At 42.4% G+C, this 21149-nt stretch overlaps 1 protein-coding gene across 7 annotated transcripts; it reads left to right on the top strand.

Annotated features, from left to right (window-relative positions):
• Positions 1 to 7136: 7136 nt before the first annotated feature.
• LOC106585188 (TOG array regulator of axonemal microtubules protein 2) lies at positions 7137 to 19590 on the top strand. Of its 7 annotated transcripts, none has more exons than XR_006761365.1 (9): positions 7137 to 7547; positions 7733 to 8278; positions 8675 to 8936; positions 9247 to 9415; positions 9614 to 9719; positions 9871 to 10106; positions 16910 to 16925; positions 17819 to 17950; positions 19550 to 19566. XR_006761365.1 is itself a non-coding variant. In XM_045705514.1 (9 exons), the coding sequence occupies exons 1-9, from the start codon at positions 7407 to 7409 to the stop codon at positions 19554 to 19556; spliced, it is 1758 nt and encodes a 585-aa protein (XP_045561470.1). In that variant the 5' UTR covers positions 7147 to 7406; the 3' UTR covers positions 19557 to 19590. The 7 variants fall into 7 exon arrangements, 5 of the variants coding, with proteins under 5 accessions (XP_045561492.1, XP_045561470.1, XP_045561466.1 ...); XR_006761364.1 differs by lacking the exon at positions 19550 to 19566 and adding an exon at positions 18279 to 19167; XM_045705514.1 differs by having other exon boundaries at positions 7147 to 7547; positions 16910 to 17068; positions 19550 to 19590.
• Positions 19591 to 21149: the final 1559 nt, after the last annotated feature.

The following is a 21149-nucleotide window of genomic DNA, read 5'->3' as shown; positions in this document are numbered from 1 at the left end:
CGTCTCATCGTGGAGGTATTTGACAGCCTTGAGGTTAGCCTAGCATCGTGTAACACCGAGAGATAATTGCTTGGGAAAGCATAACGAGTTCATGTTCCCATGGTATATCGGTTACGGCTAAGGAGTACTGTCTGCATTGATAGCGGTGCTTGCTGTGGATTTTGTGAGGAAACCTGCAAGGAACTGCCATACTTCCCTGAAGGAATATCAACAAGTAGTGAGTAATCACAACGTGAGGTGCTTCTGGACTTTATGTGTGTCGTCGTTTTTTATTTATTTTTAACTCCAACGCGCGCAAACGGGTTATTAAGCAAGCTTTAAATAATTTGGACATGGGTTGTGCATGACTCATTGGGGTTTATTATTTTTATTTTATTGTTGGTGTTGTGCTGTGAAAATGTAATCATACACATATTGAACCATATGTATGTTGCCTTGGTGGAGTCATACTGTTTCAGTTTAATTAAATGCATGGGCTTGCCTATCCTGATACAATATCAGAAACATATAATCATTTCATCTGAAGTTAATACCCTGTCGTCACCCTAGACAGTTTACAATAGGAATTCTTATTGGAGATGTCCTTCTCACCTAACAGCCCATGCTGTGGAGATACTCTACATAAGTTAAAATTGTGAGAGTCATTTTCGAGCCTGGTGAGAGGGTTACATACAGTATAGCCCAGTGGTTCCCAACCAGGGGTACTAATATTCTATTGTTATTTACAATAAAAGTTACCACAAAATGACCCCGACAGGGTCGTATTAGATTGTGTAGAAATGCAGGAAATTAGCTTTAGATTCCCCCCAAAAACGTAGGGAGGACCACCAGACCTCCCGCCACTTATAAAACCAAAGGCCTGCCCCTGGTAATCCATCTGGCCCTGCAGCCTTGTGGAGTTGTTAAGATACACTTTATAGCTGCCTGGTGCTTTTCTCAGAACCTGAAAGTGCCTAATGCGCCTGATATCTCGTGATAGCTTCAGATGTCGGTGTTGAGCAAGAAGAGAGTGGTCCAAAGAAGGGAGAGGTCCATAGAGTAAGGTCGGTTAAGTAAGTCAGGCAGACAGTTGAAGATTCGATGTGTCTCTTCGGTCTAATCGTACAAAACCCTTCCCATAGAAGATAACATTTCCTGATAGGTCTGTGCCTGAGAGAGAGACGTTCCGTAAATGTAATCTGTAATGCATGTTGCGTGAGACAAGCAACTTGATCACATTTGTAGAGACAGTCAGTAGGTATCTGAATTGGAGCTTACATTTTCATGGGTTGCCACTCCATCACGTGGTCGAGTCGTTGGCATTGTTATCAACGTTCTACAGCCACATTGATGTCCAAAAGTAAATGACTTTGAATGGGAGCTATGACCGTTTCCGAAATACGATGACATTGCTAAAGTAGGCAAATATTTAGTAGGAAACGACTGCCATTATCATCATGTCATCGAATTTACTTTAGACAGATGGCAATGTTGTCATTAGCTAGCAAAGTTTGTAAGAAAAAAATAATGTGGTGGTCTCCACTCAATCTCTTAGCTAGCAAGCTAACGTTACACTGCAACTAAAGTCAATCTGGAGACCTCAAAATGAAGACACAAGGTTTTGCTACTAATAAGTTGCCTTCTTTAGATATTGCATCGTGTTTTTAAGCCACAGTAATGCACTTTAGACCAAATCTTCATCAGTGCCTATTGAGGATGTATTGAGTAAATGTTCAGCTGGCTGTCCTGGCAGTCCTAAAACGAACGTTCAAAACAATATTGTGATGAAACGCGCAACACATGTATAGCTCTGTAGTCTCAGAAACCAGAACCAAATTGTGCATGCATGCTGGCCATCTACTAGATTTTGTTCTGGGGGCAGACCAACCTGGTCTCAGAGCATTTTGTATTATATATATATATATATATTTATTTATTTATTTATTTATTTATTTATTTATTTATATATTTATTTATATATATTTATTTATTTATATATTTATTTATATATATAAATTAACCTTTATTTAACTAGGCAAGTCAGTATGTGTTCTGTATGTAAATTTCTGGTTGTCCATCACCCATTTTGTATGATATGCTACAATTCGTATTATGTCCCAAATTTGCGAAATGTACAATATGTTACAAATTTGGTACACATATTATTTGTTAAGAATTTGTGAAATGTAAAATATGCTCCCAATTTTACCTAGGTGGATAGCGTTAGCTACCTGGTTGGCATTAGCTAGGGGTTTGGGTTAAGGTTAGGGTTGAGAGTTAGGTTTAAAGGGTTAAGTTTATGTTTAGGGGAAGGATTAGCTAACGTGCTAAGTATTTGCAAAGTAGCATAAAAGTAGTAAGTAGCTAAAATGCTAAAGTTGTCCATGATGAGATTTGAACTCGCAACCTTTGGGTTGCTAGACGTTCACATTATATGCCCACCTATTTACCCAGACCAACCACTGTACTTTCATTTTTGCCATAAGTAACCATTTGTCTTATTAACTATACGAAACATATACTAAATGGAGGTTTGGATTTCCATACAGAATAATACGAAATGCTCTGAGACCAGGTTGGGCAAACATAGTCATTCTGTGTGTGTGTGCTATTACCAAATTCTTTAGACTTCACAGAGCAGCCTTGTATCAATCGGGAGTAGGATAACTTTCTGGACTTTAGTGTTTCTTCAATATTAGCTTTTTAGAGTCACGGTTGGTCCAAGAGTAACACAAATGTTGAATTAAGCATACAGACCTAACGCTAAATCACTAGCTGATCAGTCCAGTTCAGGCAGGGATTCAATTTATAGCGCAGCACACTGGAAAGCTGACGATGCAGCGCAGCGTTGAAATGAATTTTCCTCGATGTACGCAGAGATCGAGTTAGCAATATATTCTGCAGATGAATGCTCAATCGGAAATGACGTTTAGATGTCAAGCGTGTTTAAGGGGATTGAATCCCAGCCTAAATCCACATTTGCCTGAAACATGAGATAAGGACTAAGTTTGCCTAACCCCTAGTCGGAACAGTCCTCCTGAGATACTGTATCTACCACTATGCTAGAGTTATCTGCAGTCGGATTCAATGTGTAAATACAATTCATTTAAGAATGTGAAATGTCAGAATAATAGTAGAGAGATTGATTTATTTCAGTTTGTATTTCTTTCATCACATTCCCAGTGGGTCAGAAGTGTACATGCATTCAATTAGTATTTGGTAGCATTGCCTTTAAATTGTTTAATTTGGGTCAAACGTTTCGGGTAGCCTTCCACAAGTTTCCCACAGTTAGTTTGGTGAATTTTGGCCCATTCCTCCTGACAGAGCTGGTGTAACTGAGTCAGGTTTGTAGGCCTCGTTGCTCGCTCACGCTTTTTCAGTTCTGCCCTATAGGATTGAGGTCAGGGCTTTGTGATGGCCATTCCAACACCTTGACTTTGTTGCCCTTAAACCATTTTGTGTGTGTGTTTGAGTGTCAGTGTAGTATGTGTAAGTGTATGGTTAGAGTCCAGTGAGTGTATATCGAGCCTATGGAAGAGAGTCAGTGCAGAAAATAAGAACAAATATGAATAAAATAAGGGGGTCAATGCAAATAGTCCGGGTAACCATTTGATTAACTGTTCAGCAGTGCTATGGCTTAGGGGTAGAAGCTGTTAACTTCTCTAGGGCCAGTGGGACGATTTCGTCCCACCTACGTAACAGCCAGTGGAATCCCGTGGCGCGTTATTCAAATACCTTAGATATGACTATTTTACACCATTTTAAAGACAAGACTCTCGTTAATCAAACCACACTGTCCGATTTCAAAAAGGCTTTACAACGAAAACAAAACATTAGATTATGTCAGCAGAGTACCCAGCCAGAAATAATCAGACACCCATTTTTCAAGCTAGCATATAATGTCACATAAACCCAGAGAGAGAGAGAAAATAAAAACATGGGGTCGCCTCGTGCACGCGCCTCAGTCTCATAGTACTCTGACCGACCACTATCCAAACGCGCTAATGTTTTTCAGCCAGGGGCTGCGTCGACATCATTCAGCTTTTTCCTGGGTTCTGAGAGCCTATGAGAGCCGTAGGAAGTGTCACGTTACAGCAAAGATCCTAAGTTTTCAATAAAAAGAGTCAAGAAGCTCAAGGAATGGTCAGAGAGGGCACTTCCTGTACAGAATCTTCTCAGGTTTTTGCCTGCCATATGAGTTCTGTTATACTCACAGACACCATTCAAACAGTTTTAGAAACTTTAGGGTGTTTTCTATCCAAAGCCAATAATTATAGGCGCATTCTAGTTTCTGGGCAGTAGTAATAACCAGATTAAATCGGGTACGTTTTTTTATCCGGCCGTGTAAATACTGCCCCCTAGCCCTAACGTGTAAATACTGCCCCCTAGCCCTAACATGTGTTTCAGCCCCAGGCTGAAACACATTTGCGTGTTCGGCAAGTGGCCGATCAGAGGACAATGGGCTTAGGCGCGTGCACGAGTCGACCCCATGCTTTATTTTCTTTCATCTTTTTACCTAAACGCAGATTCCCGGTCGGAATATTATCGCTTTTTTTACGAGAAAAATTGCATAAAAATTGATTTTAAACAGCGGTTGACATGCTTCGAAGTACGGTAATGGAATATTTAGAAATGTTTTGTCACGAAATGCGTCGTGCTCGTCACCCTTCTTTACCCTTCCGGATAGTGTCTTGAACGCACGAACAAAACGCCGCTGTTTGGATATAACTATGGATTATTTGGGACCAAACCAACATTTGTTATTGAAGTAGAAGTCCTGGGAGTGCATTCTGACGAAGAACACCAAAGGTAATAACATTTTTCTTATAGTAAATCTGACTTTGGTGAGTGCTAAACTTGCTGGGTGTCTAAATAGCTAGCCCTGTGATGCCGGGCTATCTACTGAGAATATTGCAAAATGTGCTTTCACCGAAAAGCTATTTTAAAATCGGACATATCGAGTGCATAGAGGAGTTCTGTATCTATAATTCTTAAAATAATTGTTATACTTTTTTTGAACGTTTATCGTGAGTAATTTAGTAAAAATTTTTTGGAAATTCACCGGAAGTATGCTATTTCTGAACGTCACATGCTAATGTAAAAAGCTGGTTTTTGATACAAATATGAACTTGATTGAACAAAACATGCATGTATTGTATAACATAATGTCCTAGGTGTGTCATCTGATGAAGATCATCAAAGGTTAGTGCTGCATTTAGCTGTCTTCTGGGTTTTTGTGACATTATATGCTAGCTTGAAAAATGGGTGTCTGATTATTTCTGGCTGGGTACTCTGCTGACATAATCTAATGTTTTGCTTTCGTTGTAAAGCCTTTTTGAAATCAGACAGTGTGGTTAGATTAACGAGAGTCTTGTCTTTAAAATGGTGTAAAATAGTCATATGTTTGAAAAATTAAAGTTTTTGCATTTTTGAGGTTTTTGAATAACGCGCCACGGGATTACACTGGCTGTTGAGAAGGTGGGACGCAAGCGGCCCACCTAGCCCATAGAGGTTAACATAAAGTGGTGATCCTAACTAACCTAAAATGGGATTTTTACTAGGATTAAATTTCAGGAATTGTGAAACTGAGTTTAAATGTATTTGGCTAAGGTGTATGTAAACTTCCGACTTCAACTGTATACGGTATATATATATATATACTCAGCAAAAAAAGAAACATCCTCTTATTGTCAACTGCGTTTATTTTCAGCAAACTTAACATGTGTAAATATTTGTATGAACATAAGATTCAACAACTGAGACATAAACTGAACCAGTTCCACAGAAATGTGACTAACAGAAATGGAATAATGGAAATGGAATAATGTGTCCCTGAACAAAGGGGGGGTCAAGATCAAAAGTAACAGTCAGTATCTGGTGTGGCCACCAACTGCATTAAGTACTGCAGTGCATCTCCTCGTCATGGACTGCACCAGATTTGCCAGTTCTTGCTGTGAGATGTTACCCCACTCTTCCACCAAGGCACCTGCAAGTTCCCGGACATTTCTGGGGGGAATGGCCCTAGCTCTCACCCTCCGATCCAACAGGTCCCAGACGTGCTCAATGGGATTGAGATCCGGGCTCTTTGCTAAGCATGGCAGAACACTGATATTCCTGTCTTGTAGGAAATAATGCACAGAACGAGCAGTATGGCTGGTGGCATTGTCACGCTGGAGGGTCATGTCAGGATGAGCCTGCAGGAAGTGTACCACATGAGGGAGGAGGATGTCTTCCCTGTAATACACAGCGTTGAGACTGCCTGCAATGACAACAAGCTCAGTCATATGATGCTGTGACACACCGCCCCAGACCACGACGGACCGTCCACCTCCAAATTGATCCCGCTCCAGAGTACAGGCCTCGGTGTAACGCTCATTCCTTCGACGATAAACGTGAATCTGACCATCACCCCTGGTGAGAGAAAATCACGACTCGTCAATGAAGAGCACTTTTTGGCAGTCTTGTCTGGTCCAGCGACGGTGGGTTTGTGCCCATAGGCGACGCTGTTGCCGGTGATGTCTGGTGAGGACCTGCCTTACAACAGGCCTTCAAGCCCTCAGTCCAGCCTCTCACAGCCTATTGCGGACAGTCTGAGCACTGATAGAGGGATTTTGCGTTCCTGGTGTAACTCGGGCAGTTGTTGTTGCCATCCTGTACCTGTCCCGCAGGTGTGATGTTTGCATGTACCGATCCTGTGCAGGTGTTGTTACACGTGGTCTGCCACTGCGAGTATGATCAGCTGTCCGTCCTGTCTCCCTGTTGCGCTGTCTTAGGCGTCTCACAGTACGGACATTGCAATTTATTGCCCTGGCCACATCTGCAGTCCTCATGCCTCCTTGCAGCATGCCTAAGGCACGTTCACGCAGATGAGCAGGGACCCTGGGCATCTTTCTTTTGGTGTTTTTCAGAGTCAGTAGAAAGGCCTGTTTGGTGTCCTAAGTTTTCATAACTGTGACCTTAATTGCCTACCGTCTGTAAGCTGTTAGTGTCTTAATGACTGTTCCACAGGTGCATGTTCAATAATTGTTTATGGTTCATTGAACAAGCATGGGAAACAGTGTTTAAACCCTTTACAATGAAGATCTGTGAAGTTACATGGATTTTTACGAATTATCTGTGGAAGACAGTGTCCTAAAAAAAGGGACGTTTCTTTTTTGCTGAGTTTATATGTGTATATATAATATATATAGTATTTACAAATTCATCACACATTTATGATTTTATATGGGAATCAAAAAGCTTTCATGAATGTTCACCATGTGCTGATGTGCTCAGTGCTGTCAACAGACCCCATTATGACATCACAATGTAACGGAATCCTTGCCATGATATCATTGCTGGTTCCATCTGACAAGCAACATTTCATGATAGTTCTCTCACAGAGATGGGTTAAGTTCTTATTTTGAGAGTGTTAACATTTATTATCAATGGCTTATCGAGGAAGAAAATCAAGTGAGTTTGACAAACTCCAGAAGGAGAACTCTCAGATGAGGAGCGTCATTGAAAACTTGAGGAAGCAAAACATGGCTTTAAACCAACAGGATGACCAGGACAGGTTTTCAAGTTTTGTAAGGCTCATCAGTATTTCAAACGTTTTTCAAAAATATCACTGTTTATTTTGTGGTTTCATAGACATACAGTAGGCCTACATCCATAACATCTTTACCTTAAAAGCTTTATATGACACACTGTAGAAACTATTTTGACTACTTCACTTCTGCTATTCATTTCATACTATACCATTGTGATCCAGGGCTATCAGGAGAGCTACCCAATCCCAGAGGGCCATCGGGGCTTCATCAGTGATGCCAGACTTCTGCAGAGAGCTGAGAGAGAGGCCATGGAAGGAAAGCAAAGAAAGATAAGTGCTATCCATGAGAATTATGTCCGGACTGCTCTCAACAGGGTTGGCAGCACCTTCGCGCACCACTTCGTCCCCTCTATTCAGTGCATTCCGCGGCCGAAAGCTCCACCGAGGCCTTTGCCACAAAGGCTTGAACACATAGCTCTGGCCCCACTGAAGAACGTGGTGGGGGTGGACGGAGCCCAAGTTCGACCCGGATCTCACTCTCTGGAGTCCATCCAGGTAAATAAGTCATTCAGCAGCAGTAGCGTGCGGCCTGTTCCCGTCCCTCCCACTGGAGCTCCCTCCAAGAGGGGCAAGAAGAAGAAGGGCAGGCGGGGAGTCAAAGCCCAGAAAGTCCAGTTGGACCAGGGCTGTGCTGACAACAATGGACCCATTGACCTGATGGAGGAGGTGAGGGACATCGAGGCTCACCTGAAGGAGGAGGCCTGGAAGGTAGGATGGACTTTCAATTTATTGTAAATGTGAAAATTTGTGAAAACACAAGTGTAGACCATACTGTGAAACCAACAGTGCAGTTCAAGAAGAGTTAGGAAAATATTTAACAAATAAACTAATGTAAACAATAAAAATAATAATAATAATAAAAGTAACACAATGACAACAATAACGAGGCTATATACAGGGGGTATCGGTACCGAGTCAGTGTGCGGGGGTACAGGTTAGTTGAGGGGGTACAGTGTGCGGGGGTACAGGTTAGAAAGGATACTCTCTTTGACGGCATGATAGAATAGATCCTAGAATACAGGATCTCTGTGTATTAGTTTATGTATATACTAGTTCTATATGCATTTCTATGATGGGAGCATTCTTTTCTGGTCTACGCCAAAGGTGGTACATGAGGTGAAGGCCATGGGCAGGAGAAGTTTTGGCTCGGCCATGTCCATGGGGGAAATAGCCACCAGCTCTCTGGGAAGCCTGAGCTCAGTGGATATGAACACCCCTGCGGAGCTCCGTGACTACTTGGATGTTGGGACCCCGGTAAAGTCGCGTGACAGCCCACCCAGGCCTGCTCCCCCCCCTACCAAGCCCAGGAGCAAACTGCCTCGGCCTACAAGGTTCCTTAGCCTGCAAAAGGCTGACACCGGCTCAGGTCAGTCCCTCTCATGTACTCACACTAATTTAAATTAGACAGGGAGATGAAGCTAGGTAGACTGATAGTAGGAAGGGAAGGGACACAAATGGCTTTAGCCCAGGGCTAAGACATTTTTCCACACTTGCTTTGCCTGTTGCACAGTGAGATAACCTTTGCTCAAGGCGAATTAGACCCTGCTTCTGAGCAGGGTGAGCACCAAAAAATGTGTGCTAAATTTAAAATGATATCATAATGAACTAAGATGTTCTAGTGTTAAAAGCTACAAACAGATATGGAAATGAGTAAATGCATAAATACATACATACAGTTCACAGAGAGATAGATGTCTGCTGTCAACCCATAGACAAGAAGGCAGCCAGTGAGCCAAAGGGCCAAATAAAGAAAAGTCAGGACCAGGCCAGATTGCAGCCCCTGTCCAACCCAGAGCAGGCCCTGACTAAGACCTTCAAGCTGCTCCACTCTGCCTCTGATGACTGGTGAGCATTCACTGTACACAAGACCAATGGAGCTAGGTTTAAGGAAGCACAGTGTAGTGTCCTTGGAAATGTAGATTTGAGCTACAGAGCGTAGAAACTTCTGAAATTAAGAGACCAGAGTCCTAATTGATGAACATCTTTATAATGTTTTTGGAAAATGTTGTGGAAATTGCTTACGTTTCTTTCACTGACTTGCAGGGAGAAGAAGATCGAGGGCTTGACCTCTCTCCGTGTGATGGCTCAGAACCACATGGACATACTGATGCCTAAACTCCATGATATCTGCCTTGCCATTATAAATGAGGTAGCTCTATTCATTCACTGCCCTATTCATTCATCTGCACAAATCTGCTACATTTGGAGAACAAGCCAAATGATTGTGTCATGTTTCTGATGTTCGTGGGTTGTACTGCTCAACATTAATAGCTGGTCCTGTGCGTGTTATTATGATTCAGGTGAAGAACCTGCGCTCTGCAGTGTCCTGTGCTGCCATGGCCACACTGGGTGACATGTACGTTCACCTCCAGAGGGCCATGGACAGTGAGGTGGAGGGGACGGCACGCGTGCTGCTGCACAAAGCCAGCGAGGCCAACAACTTCATCCGGCAGGCCGCCAACTTTGCCCTGGGTCACATGGTGCAGAGCTGCACCCCTACCCGTGTCATGAATGCCCTGCTGGTCGGTGGGCTGAGGTAAAGAGGGAGAGGGGTCAATTAACACTCACTAAGGGGTAGATCCGGACTTCCACAAATGTTCACTTTGTCTCACATTGAAAGGTTGACTCGAATGGAAGTTAGGATTCACTCCAAACGGACCTGATGTGACAATGCAATAGATAATTGATATGTAGTGAACTTTCTGGTGCAAAATGGTCACTGCTCGCTTAAGTATACCACACATTAGATTAGATTCAACTTTATTGTCATTGAACAAGTACAAGTACAACGAAATGCAGTTAGTATCTGACCAGAAGTGCAAATAAAAGAGTGCAGAAAATGTAGTAAAAAGTAAAATAACTAAGTACGTTATTAAGTGGGATGTATAAATGTGCAATGAAGGCAAATGGCAAGTCTAAATGTGCAATGAAGGCAAATTGAAAGTGCAAGGAGGCATGCAACTGAAATGCAGGGAGAGCAGCAATGAGGTTACCGAGGTAGACATGTACATGTACAACTGAATTATGTCCTTAATCAGATTTTGCAAAGCAATGTCAGAGTCCAGTAGTACTGTGAAATGGACAAAGAGAGTAGTGCAACAAGGTCCCTGAGAGGCAGTACCTTTTGTTTGTGGCATGGATGTGAAGGGTCCCTGATGCGCTGGAGGACTCCGATGGCAGAGAGCTGGGCACCAGTGATGTGGTGGGTGGTTTTCACCACCCGTGCAGTGGTAAAAGTTCACCAGGATCTTGGGAGACAGGCAGGCCTTCTTCAGCCTCCTCAAAAAGTACAGGCGCTGCTGCGCCTTCTTGACTAGGGTTGAGGTGTTGCGGGTCCAGGAGAGGTCATCGGAGATGTAGACACCCAGGAATTTGAAGCTGGGCACACGCTCCACTTCAGTGCCATCAATGAGAACTGGGGCGTGGCTGCGGCTTTTAGACTTCCTGTTAATCCACTATGAGCTCCTTGGTTTTCTTTGCATTGAGGGCCAGGTTGTTGTCAGCGCACCATGCAGCCAGGTGCTTGACCTCCTCCCTGTAGGCTGACTCGTCATTGTCACTGATCAGACCTACCACCGTGGTTTCGTCTGCGAACTTGACGATGGTGTTGATACCGTGTACAGAAACTCAGTCGTAGGTGAAGAGGGAGTACAGGAAGAGGCTCGGCACACCAGTGTTCAGGTTCAGGGTTGAGGTGGTGAAGTCGTCTAACCTGACAGACTGGGGTCTGTTGGTCAGGAAGTCCAAAGTCCAGTTACAGAGAGAGGGGCTGATCCCTAGGTCATGGAGTTTGGTGACCAGCCTAGAGGGAATGACCGTATTGAATGCTGAGCTAAAGTCTATGAACAGCATTCTCACATAGGTGTTGGTTTTGTCATGGAAGAGTGTAAAGCTGTGAAGATGGCGTCCTCTGCAGACCTGTTCGGTCGGTAGGCAAACTGGTGGGGATCCAGTGTTGGAGGGAGGCAGGACTGAAGGTAGGCCAAAACCAGTCTTTCGAAGCACTTCATGATCGTGGGGGTGAGTGCAACAGGTCATTCGGGCTTGATGCGGTCGACTGCTGCGGCACTGGCACAATGGTTGCGGTCTTGAAGCACGTAGGAACAACCGCCTGGGCCAGTGACAGATTGAAAATTTGTATTAGGGCCAGGACAGTACCAGTATTGCAATATATTTTCAATGGCAAAAATGAAAACGCATAGCAGATCTCACTCTTTGGTCCTTTAAAAACCTGCTGTATGTAAAATATTGTCTGATACAGCTTGGAAAATAAATAAATATTACTCAGGATGACAACATAATGATATTTGTTTCCAACATTACGTCTGTTTTCCTAAAGAACTTTTATCCACTTCGTGTTTTGGATACTGGTATCGTCCCGGACCTAATTTGCAGTGGATGTGTATCATCTCTACACGAGAACATTTGTTAACACTTTATATGAAAGTGATGCTCCAGAGCCTCTTTAGCCTTTTGGGGAGATTTGGTTGGGAGGCCCCCCCACCAAGCGGGTTCCCAACAATTATGGCTTGACTGCGGAGAGAAACATGTGCATATTAAAGTTAATTTCCTGTAATTCGACACTACAGTAAATGGTGACCCCGATGTGATATATCTTACAGATACTTTGGACTAAATTTGAGTTTATTCTATTCTATTATTCTATTGGGGCAGCAGGTAGCCTAGTGGTTAGCGGTTTGGACTTGTAACTGAAAGATTGCAAGATCGAATCCCCGAGCTGACAAGGTAAAAATCTGTTGTTCTGCCCCTGAACAAGGTAGTTAACCCACTGTTCCTAGGCCATCATTTAAAATAAGAATTTGTTCTTAACTGACTTAACTGACTAGTTAAAAAAAAGGTCAAATTAACATATATAACGAACATGTGGCCTATGTGATGGCGAATATGCAAGCAATCTACATTTTTGAATTATGGTAATCGACTCGTATTAATGATTTGATCAAAAAAGGCAAGAATGTTCTCACATTTGATTCGAATAGGGATGAAATTCTTTAGTACTGGCAATATACACTGAGTATACCAAACATAGGGGGTGCGGGGGGTCTGGTGAACATGTCAGGGTTCTATGGCCGCAGACAGAACAGCAGAAACGGGGTCAGCAGCACGACCAGATGGACTAGGGACGGGGACATTCAGGAGTCGTCAGGCCAGATGGTCCTGAGGCATGGTCCTAGGGCTCAGGTCCTCCGAGAGGGGAGAGAGAGAGAGAAAGATGAGAGAATTAGAGGGAGCATATATAACATCACACAGGACACCAGAAAAGACAGGAGAATTACACCGGATATAACAGAATGACCCTAGCCCCCCGTTCAAAGGCACTTAAATATTGTCTTGCCCATTCACCCTCTGAATGGCACACATACACAATCCATGTCCATATTGTCTCAAAACTTAAAAATCCTTATTAAACCTGTCACCTCCCCTTCATTTATACTGATTGAAGTGGATTTATGAACATTTGAACATCTAGGCCATGTGCTGTTATAATCTCCACCCGGCACAGCCAGAAGAGGACTGGCCACCCCTCATAGCCTGGTTCCTCTCTAGGTTTCTTCCTAGGTTTTGGCCTTTCTAGGGAGTTTTTCCTAGCCACCATGCTTCTACACCTGCATTGCTTGCTGTTTGGGGTTTTAGGCTGGGTTTCTGTACAGCACTTTGAGATATCAGCTGATGTAAGAAGGGCTATACAAATACATTTGATTGGATTTAACAAGTGACATCAATAATTGGGTTCACCTGGTCAGTCTGTCATGGAAAGAGAAGGTGTTCTTAATGTTTTGTATACTCAGTCTATTGACAAGCATAAGAAAAAATACAAGAGAATGTTCATTCTAAAGCTTGCTGCGCTTTTACTCGGGGAAAAACGAATAGCAACACAGCAAACTACTGATGAACTTCCCAGAGGAAATCAGAGTGCAACATAGAGCAATTGGAAGCAGAACTTCAAGCATTTGAAAAAGAGCATGATCAGACTAGGTCATTTCTACATGATGCGCAGCGAGATTTGTTAGAACAGAGCACAAATAGGCTCCAAAGCGATAAGTCTGACTGAGATACAGATAGCTGCACAGTCAGTCCCACTTAGGGTGTGGCCATGCCAGAGTATGTGAGCAGAGTGAGGAGTGGAGCTTGCCCTATTTGACTGGATCGTGGAGCAAGTTTCCCAGAGGCTGGGGCTTCGGCTTTCTCGCCCCCTTCAATTTCGCTCCAGTAGTGCTCCAGTAGCACTCATTTTACAAGCTCAAGGCATGCCCGGCCCAGTATGCATTTGTAGTCTACTTGTGTGCTGCTATAGCACCTTGCTTTAGCTACTGTCATCTAATATTCTAAATATCTTCATAAAGAAGCTGATAAAACACACAGGTGAAAAATCAAGGTGACTTACAAAGATGAGGACCAAGAGCAAGAGAGGGAGTGTGGTTATGTAGTGTCCACAACTAAAGAATGAAAAGACAGGTATCCCGAAAGCATGTACTTACTACGTGTACATGCTAACAGAAAGGAACGAGGTGGGTAGCTAGCTAAGTGTGTCATTTTAGCACATTATTTATGAACAAAAAATGATCTCTAAAAAGTTCAGTTAATTTTCCTTCTATTATCTATACATTAGGCCATCATTGAGGGCATGTTAACTCTATTACGTCTTTCAAGGAGCGTTCTGTTTTCATAGAGATATTTCAACTAAAATCCTTTAGGCCTACCTACAGAACAAAATAAAAATAACTATGCATCCCTGCCCAGCCTGGCATTAGTGGCTCAAACGGTGTTTAGCATCCCAAGTGGCTCTGCAAGAGCTGAGAGCGTATTCTCTGCGGCTGGCCTGCTCTCCAGGCACAATCACATGAGCCTGAAGCTACAGACTCTGGCCAAACTCATGTTTCTAAAAAATAAATTCAAAGGCACTGCAGACTGAGCCTAATGAGGCATTTTTTTAATTTAATTTGTATTTAATTCTAAGTAAGTCAATCAGCATGTATGTGCAATTTATAGACTATAACGATTTAATACAACAAAATGTTGTGTAAATGCTGAGCTTACACGGAACCCAAACTGGCTGCGCGTGTGCGCCATAGTGTTGACAGTACCAAAATAAAACAACTAATTTACAAAAAACACTGCAGCACAAACAAGTTACAACGTGAATTCGCCTCTATCCCATTCAGACCTTAGAGGACCAAACTACAGCTCCCATAATGCAACGCCCGCACCAGCTCAGCTAACCGTCTGCATCACAGAAAGGCATGCTAGCTAGCAACAGCAGCACTTTTAGCACTCTGTAAACTATATTAATAACAACAATAAAACTCTGAAAGTTACATGTTTCTAAAGTCTCACATTCCCTTATAACAATATCTACAGCAAGACACACCTTTCTCAGTGTTTTCTCGGTCTGAGGAGAACGGCAGCTACGGATAGTACCAGGGTGTTAGTAGGTGAAGCAAGCACCCAGATGAAATAAAATATATTTAATGAAACAAAACCCGAAGATGTTAACATCATTCAGCTACTGTAACTGCCCACCTAACATCAACAGGCAGCACCAGTAGCGCAACAATTAAAAATGGACACCAAAAGTAAAGTTCCTGGCGATCAAAGTGATCTGACTCCCCCTTCTGTCTGAACTTGGAATATTCCTGTTCGCGGGCTTTGGCCCTGAACCTGGTTGTTCTGTTCTGCGTTGTGTACTATTCTAATAATTTGAAGTTTGATGGAATAACCATTTTAATTCTACTACAAATACATTTCATATTAGGCTACATGTCTGACTCCTGACCTATTTAGAGTGTTTATATGCTGTTTAATACGACATGTAGCCTATTTGAAATTATGAGTGCTTCTTACAGTCACCTTTTCCTGTTGTTTACTTAAATACTTCATTCAAAACATATGGTTTGGTTTCAATATTTCAAAACCAAATGGTAGGTTATACGCCACAGCTTTCATCCAATCAGCATTCAGGGCTCGAACCACCCGGTTTATAATTTCAATTATCTCGCCAACCCCCTCGTTACCACTCTGGGTAGCAGAGTTTCAGTTGTGTTTACATCTGTAGGTCTGATATCTGATTGGAAGTTCACTTTTATAGTAGCATATTGGTTAACAACTCACATTGTTTTATTTTAACAACTCAGAGGCTTTTAAGAGTCTTAGATTCATTGTCTCTCTCTTTCTTTGTTCCTGACCTGCGCTAGTGAGATACGCTCTCTCTCTCTCCACCCCAGCGACTCTTGGGGCATGGCCTTTCAGGCTATGACTTCTCTCCCTCTCTGATCATGCATAAGGTATTGCATTGTAATGTTTGTTAATGCCTTGTATATGATTTCATAATGTTAAATACCTTTCCACTCTCAGTCCAATTCTTGCGAGTCAATGTCAACTCATTGCCTAATGCTTGCTTGCATATTTTAAGTATCTTTATAGCGTAAAAGATAAACATTTTAATGTATAAATAGTTATATATCAAATACTACCACACTACAAAGTCAATCAATTTAATATACACCATCACAAATATTCACATGTTTTCATTTAGGCCGGTCTTAAGAAACATTATGATATTAAACCTCTACGGGATCAGTGTCCCCCCCGCGGGACGGTTGAGCTAATGTAGGCAAATGTGATTAGCATGAGGTTGTAAGTAACAAAAACATTTCCCAGGACAGATAGCTTAAATTCTTGTTCATTTAACTGCACTGTCCAATTTACAGTAGGTATTACAGTGAAAGAATATCAATCTATTTGTTTGAGAAGAGTGCACAATGTATTGATAAACCAATTAGGCACATTTGGGCAGTCTTGATACAACATTTTGAACAGATATACAATGGTTCATTGGATCAGTCTAAGACTTTGCACTGACACTGCTGCCATCTAGTGACCAAAATTGAAATTGCGCCTAGGCTGGAATATAAATACATTTATAAATATGTATATTTATTTATAGACAATGAGTTGACATTGACTAGCAAGAAGGTATTTAACATTATGAAATCATATACAAGGCACTATGATCAAATACCTTATTAATTATCTGATAAATCATGAACAAATCATTTAAAATAGCGTTTATAAATGTGTAAACAACTATTTATAAATTTCTCATTGACATTTACAAATGTAGGAATAATGATTAATAAATGGTAATTGAACTCTTCACAAACAGTTTATAAATGGTATATTAAGGGACTTTAATATAAAGTCTTAGTGAACATTTTGATCCATCGATGAGACTTCATCAATACAATCCATTATCATTCGTCTCCTAACTCATGTATCTCTATGACATGTAACTGATGTGCTCTGTTTTTCCTTCCTCAGCCACCGTAACGCTGCGGTGAGGAGCTGCACTGCTCAGCACCTGGAGAGACTGGCTGAGGTCATGGGGATGGCTCGTCTCCTGTCGGGGAAGAAAGACCTCACTGACCGTTTCTTGATTGCCGTCAGTAAACTGGCTGTGGACCCTGCACAGGAAGTCAGGTGGGATGTTCCTCCTGTAAAGTAGCTTGCTTAAACATAATGGCCGGCCTTAATTTAGGCCGTGATTCAATCCATGGCTCGCTATAGCACTAGATCGCCGACAATGCAGCTTGTAAAGGTAATTTACTCTTGAGTCGACATCTGCAGCGTTTACCACGAATACAAATTGAAATTGCCTTTAAAAGCCACATTGTCGGCTGTCTACAGCATCTATGCTAAAGGGTGTCATGGATTGAATTGCGGATTTTAGGTATTCCAAAACAACCACAGGTTCTCTTGGAGGGGAATAGTAATTGAAAACAAATAGGAAAAATTATAAACACAACTAAGTGCTACGTGGCATAGGAAAATCCAAGTCCAGGCACTCATGTGGGTTTGAAAGTTAAAAAGCCAAAAGCTTAGCCGAAGCCAAAGGATGTTCTTCTCCCATCGCCAACTAGCGACCTCCTGTGGTGACCAATGCACGCTGACACGGTCGCCAGGTGTATGGTGTTTTCTCCGACACATTGGTGCAGCTGGCTTCCAGGTTAAGCGGGCTTTGTGTCAAGAAGTAGTACGGCTTGGCTGGGTTGTGTTTTGCAGGACGCACGGCTCTCGACCCTCTTGCAAATTCGACCTAATGTATGTCTTATTTTGATGGGATATTTTTTTCTCAGGTTGCCATCGTTTGAGTACTGTTTTTAATCACAGACAGGAGAAATTATTTGATATGTTGCACGTTTAAGATGATATTAATATCTTTGTCCACAGGCATCATGGTCGCAATATCTTGAGAAACGTGGCCACCAATGGCGACTTTGCTAAAATGTGGGACAAATTCGCTCCGAGGAAAGAGCGAGAATCCTTGAGGGAGGTCATCTCAAAGGTTAACCTCAAAGAAAGGTACATTCTCTCTGGATGATTAGAAGAAGTATGACAAATGAGCTGATATGATTACAGAACTCCAATCCCACTGGGCACAGACATCATTTCAATGTCTAGTTTTGATTTAAATTTGGGAAATCAACCAATGTGAAATTAACCAAAAATGTTGGTTAAAAGTTGGGTGGAAAAAATCCAATTGTGTTTTCCACATTGATTCACCGTCATCACAGATTTTTTGTTGTTTAAATGAGGTGGAAACAACGTTTATTCAACCAGTTTTGGCCCAATGGGATGAATTTAATATACTGTAAGATTATATCTTTCTGTCTTTTCTCTTTTTCAACAGGAATATCTGAATAATCCCCAACTCTCTCTTATGTTTGTATCTAAATATTTGCACATTTCCCAACTTGACTATTATCCCCTCCAGTCCCCAAACTCCAATATTTTCGCTCATTCTAAGAAATTTGACACGATCATCCAAACCCCCATGTAAATGCATCTGTAAGCAGCATCGACTCCTTGTCCAAGTCCTGAATTCACTATAAGGCAATATGAACCACATTCAAAGCACTAAATGACCTTTCCTCGAAGCTCCTATCTGATCTACCAGCTCAATAGTGGTCTACTGAAACCATACTCACCATCTCAGGGGGTGCTCAGATCATCAACCACTGACCTCCACACCATCCTCAAAACCAGCAGTCCTCTTTTGGAGGCAGATTGGTCAGTGCTCCTGTATGGCACCAACATTGTGGATTTTCATCCAATGCTTCTGGACTATGAGAACATTCTTTGGACAATAAAATTAGTTAAAATGGAAGCTGGCTACAGTCTCAGTTTTATCCTCCAAGACAGTGTGAGGATGTGTAACAACAATACCTGTAGTTTAATTTCATGATCAGGGCCAGATTACCGAATGGGCACGCAGGGCACCTGCCCTGTGGGCCCCGACCTCCAGGGAATATCATCATAACATCCAAAACTAAAAGTATAGTGGATGTATATTACAGTACGTGGACGTTTTACAATTCGTGAGCTCGTTTCATAATTTGTAGCCATGTTTAATATAAATTTGTGCTCATTTTGTAGAAATTCGTGAGCATTTAAAAACATTTAGTGGGGATGTTTTATATCAATTTGCTTACTGGTTCTCTTCCATGCCGTCTCGAGGAGGGGTGTGTCACTTGAGTGGGTTGAGTCACTGACGTGATCTTCCCTTCTGGGTTGGTGCCCCCCCGTTGGGTTGTGCCGTGGCGGAGATATTTGTGGGCTATACTCGGCCCTGTCTCAGGATGGTAAGTTGGTGGTTGAAGATATCCCTCTAGTGGTGTGGGGGCTGTGCTTTGGCAAAGTGGGTAGGGTTATATCCTGCCTGTTTGGCCCTGTCCGGGGGTATCGTCGGATGGGGCCACAGTGTCTCCTGTCTCAGCCTCCAGTATTTATGCTGCAGTAGTTTATGTGTCGGGGAACTAGGGTCAGTCTGTTATATCTGGAGTATTTCTCCTGTCTTATCCGGTGTCCTGTGTGAATTTAAGTATGCTCTCTCTAATTCTTTCTTTCTCTCTTTTTCTCTCTTTTTCTTTCTCTCTCGCTCTCTCGCTCTCTCTCTCGGAGGACCTGAGCCCTAGGACCATGCCTCAGGACTACCTTGCCTGATGACTCCTTGCTGTCCCCAGTCCACCTGGCTGTGCTGCTGCTCCAGTTTCAACTGCTCTGCCTGCGGCTATATGGAACCCTGATCTGTTCACCGGACGTGCTACCTGTCCCAGACCTGCTGTTTTCAAATCTCCAGAGACAGCAGGAGCGGTAGAGATACTCTGAATGATCGGCTATGAAAAGCCAACTGACATTTACTCCTGAGGTTCTGACCTGTTGCACCCTCGACAACCACTGTGATTATTATTATTTGACCCTGCTGGTCATCTATGAACATTTGAACATCTTGGCCATGTTCTGTTATAATCTCCACCCGGCACAGCCAGAAGAGGACTGGCCACCCCTCATAGCCTGGTTCCTCTCTAGGTTTCTTCCTAGGTTCTGACCTTTCTAGGGAGTTGTTCCTAGCCACTGTGCTTCTGCACCTGCATTGCTTGCTGTTTGGGGTTTTAGGCTGGGTTTCTGTACAGCACTTTGAGATATCAGCTGATGTAAGAAGGGCTTTTAAATAAATTTGATTTGAAATTTCATTTGATATATGCTCCTTAAAACCAATGAGGAGATGGAAGATACAGGACTTTTAGCGCGTCCAGTTTCACAAACAGAACCAAGTTCTATTTTAGCACCTGGCTAAGCAGATGATTGAATAACATGTAGGTGTTCATTTATTTTGCAACTGGTCTGGTCAGCACGTTAGAGATAGACAGGACTCCAGTCATGTCATACTGCAAAACACCACTAGATGCCAGACATACCATTTGCATAGATGGGAATAACCAAGAATTCATGTGAAATCCATTCAGGAGAATATTTAAAGAAATGGAAAGGGGGATAGCTAGTTAGAGCACAAGTGGAAAAGGGTAGTCACTGGTGGGGACAAAAATAATGTATGCTTCTTTCCGCCACACATTACAACAGTGGTTGTTGTATTTTCTGTTTTGTTTGATTATCACAGGATTTGGGCTTTGTTGCCCTTGTTTACAGTGACCTAAATAATGCTCAAGTAAAAGATGGTGCCTCACGACCACCCAGAGTTTATACCATTTGTTTCTACATCCAGCTTCTAATGGTGCATTTACATACAGAATTTACCCCAGTATTTTACCCATGGATCTGGTAGACCTGCTCTCATTTGGGGCCAAGGCAATGCTCTGTGTTCTTTTCAGCTGTTTTTTACATAACAATGGCTATCTGTGAACTTTAAAACCTTCTCACAAAGCAACAGACTTGAATGATGCAGAGATTGTTGATGCCGTCACCATAAGTCTTTAGAGCTGACATTAACATAAAACCCTGGTCAAAACCCTGGAGTGTGGGTAAGTCTATATGGAAAAGTACCACTAGAGGGAGCCACATCCCAACATGTGATCCTGGATCCACAAATCTATCAGCAAGTGTCAACATTTCTGCAAGGTCTCAGTCTCACATCAGAGTTAGACGTTCATCCATGTTTCTCAAACGTCAAATTTCAAAGTTGTTCCAAACGTTAAATCTCAAAGTGTTTAAGGTTAAATTTGGGGATTAACTCCGGATTTTAAGGTTAGGGTTAAGTTTAGGC

The sequence above is a fragment of the Salmo salar genome, chromosome ssa02 (assembly GCF_905237065.1).
Source record: "Salmo salar chromosome ssa02, Ssal_v3.1, whole genome shotgun sequence".
In the NCBI taxonomy this organism is placed as follows: domain Eukaryota; kingdom Metazoa; phylum Chordata; class Actinopteri; order Salmoniformes; family Salmonidae; genus Salmo; species Salmo salar.
This window is presented reverse-complemented; position numbering and strand designations above follow the sequence as displayed.

What these genes read in the sequence shown, in the direction of transcription:
- LOC106585188 (XM_045705506.1), top strand. Translation starts at nt 7,407, where the DNA reads ATGGCTTATCGAGGAAGAAAATCAAGTGAGTTTGACAAACTCCAGAAG. An exon ending in CACTCTGCCTCTGATGACTG is followed by an intron (nt 9,416 to 9,613) that starts GTGAGCATTCAC and finishes ACTGACTTGCAG; the next exon opens with GGAGAAGAAGATCGAGGGCT. An exon ending in GCCTTGCCATTATAAATGAG is followed by an intron (nt 9,720 to 9,870) that starts GTAGCTCTATTC and finishes ATTATGATTCAG; the next exon opens with GTGAAGAACCTGCGCTCTGC.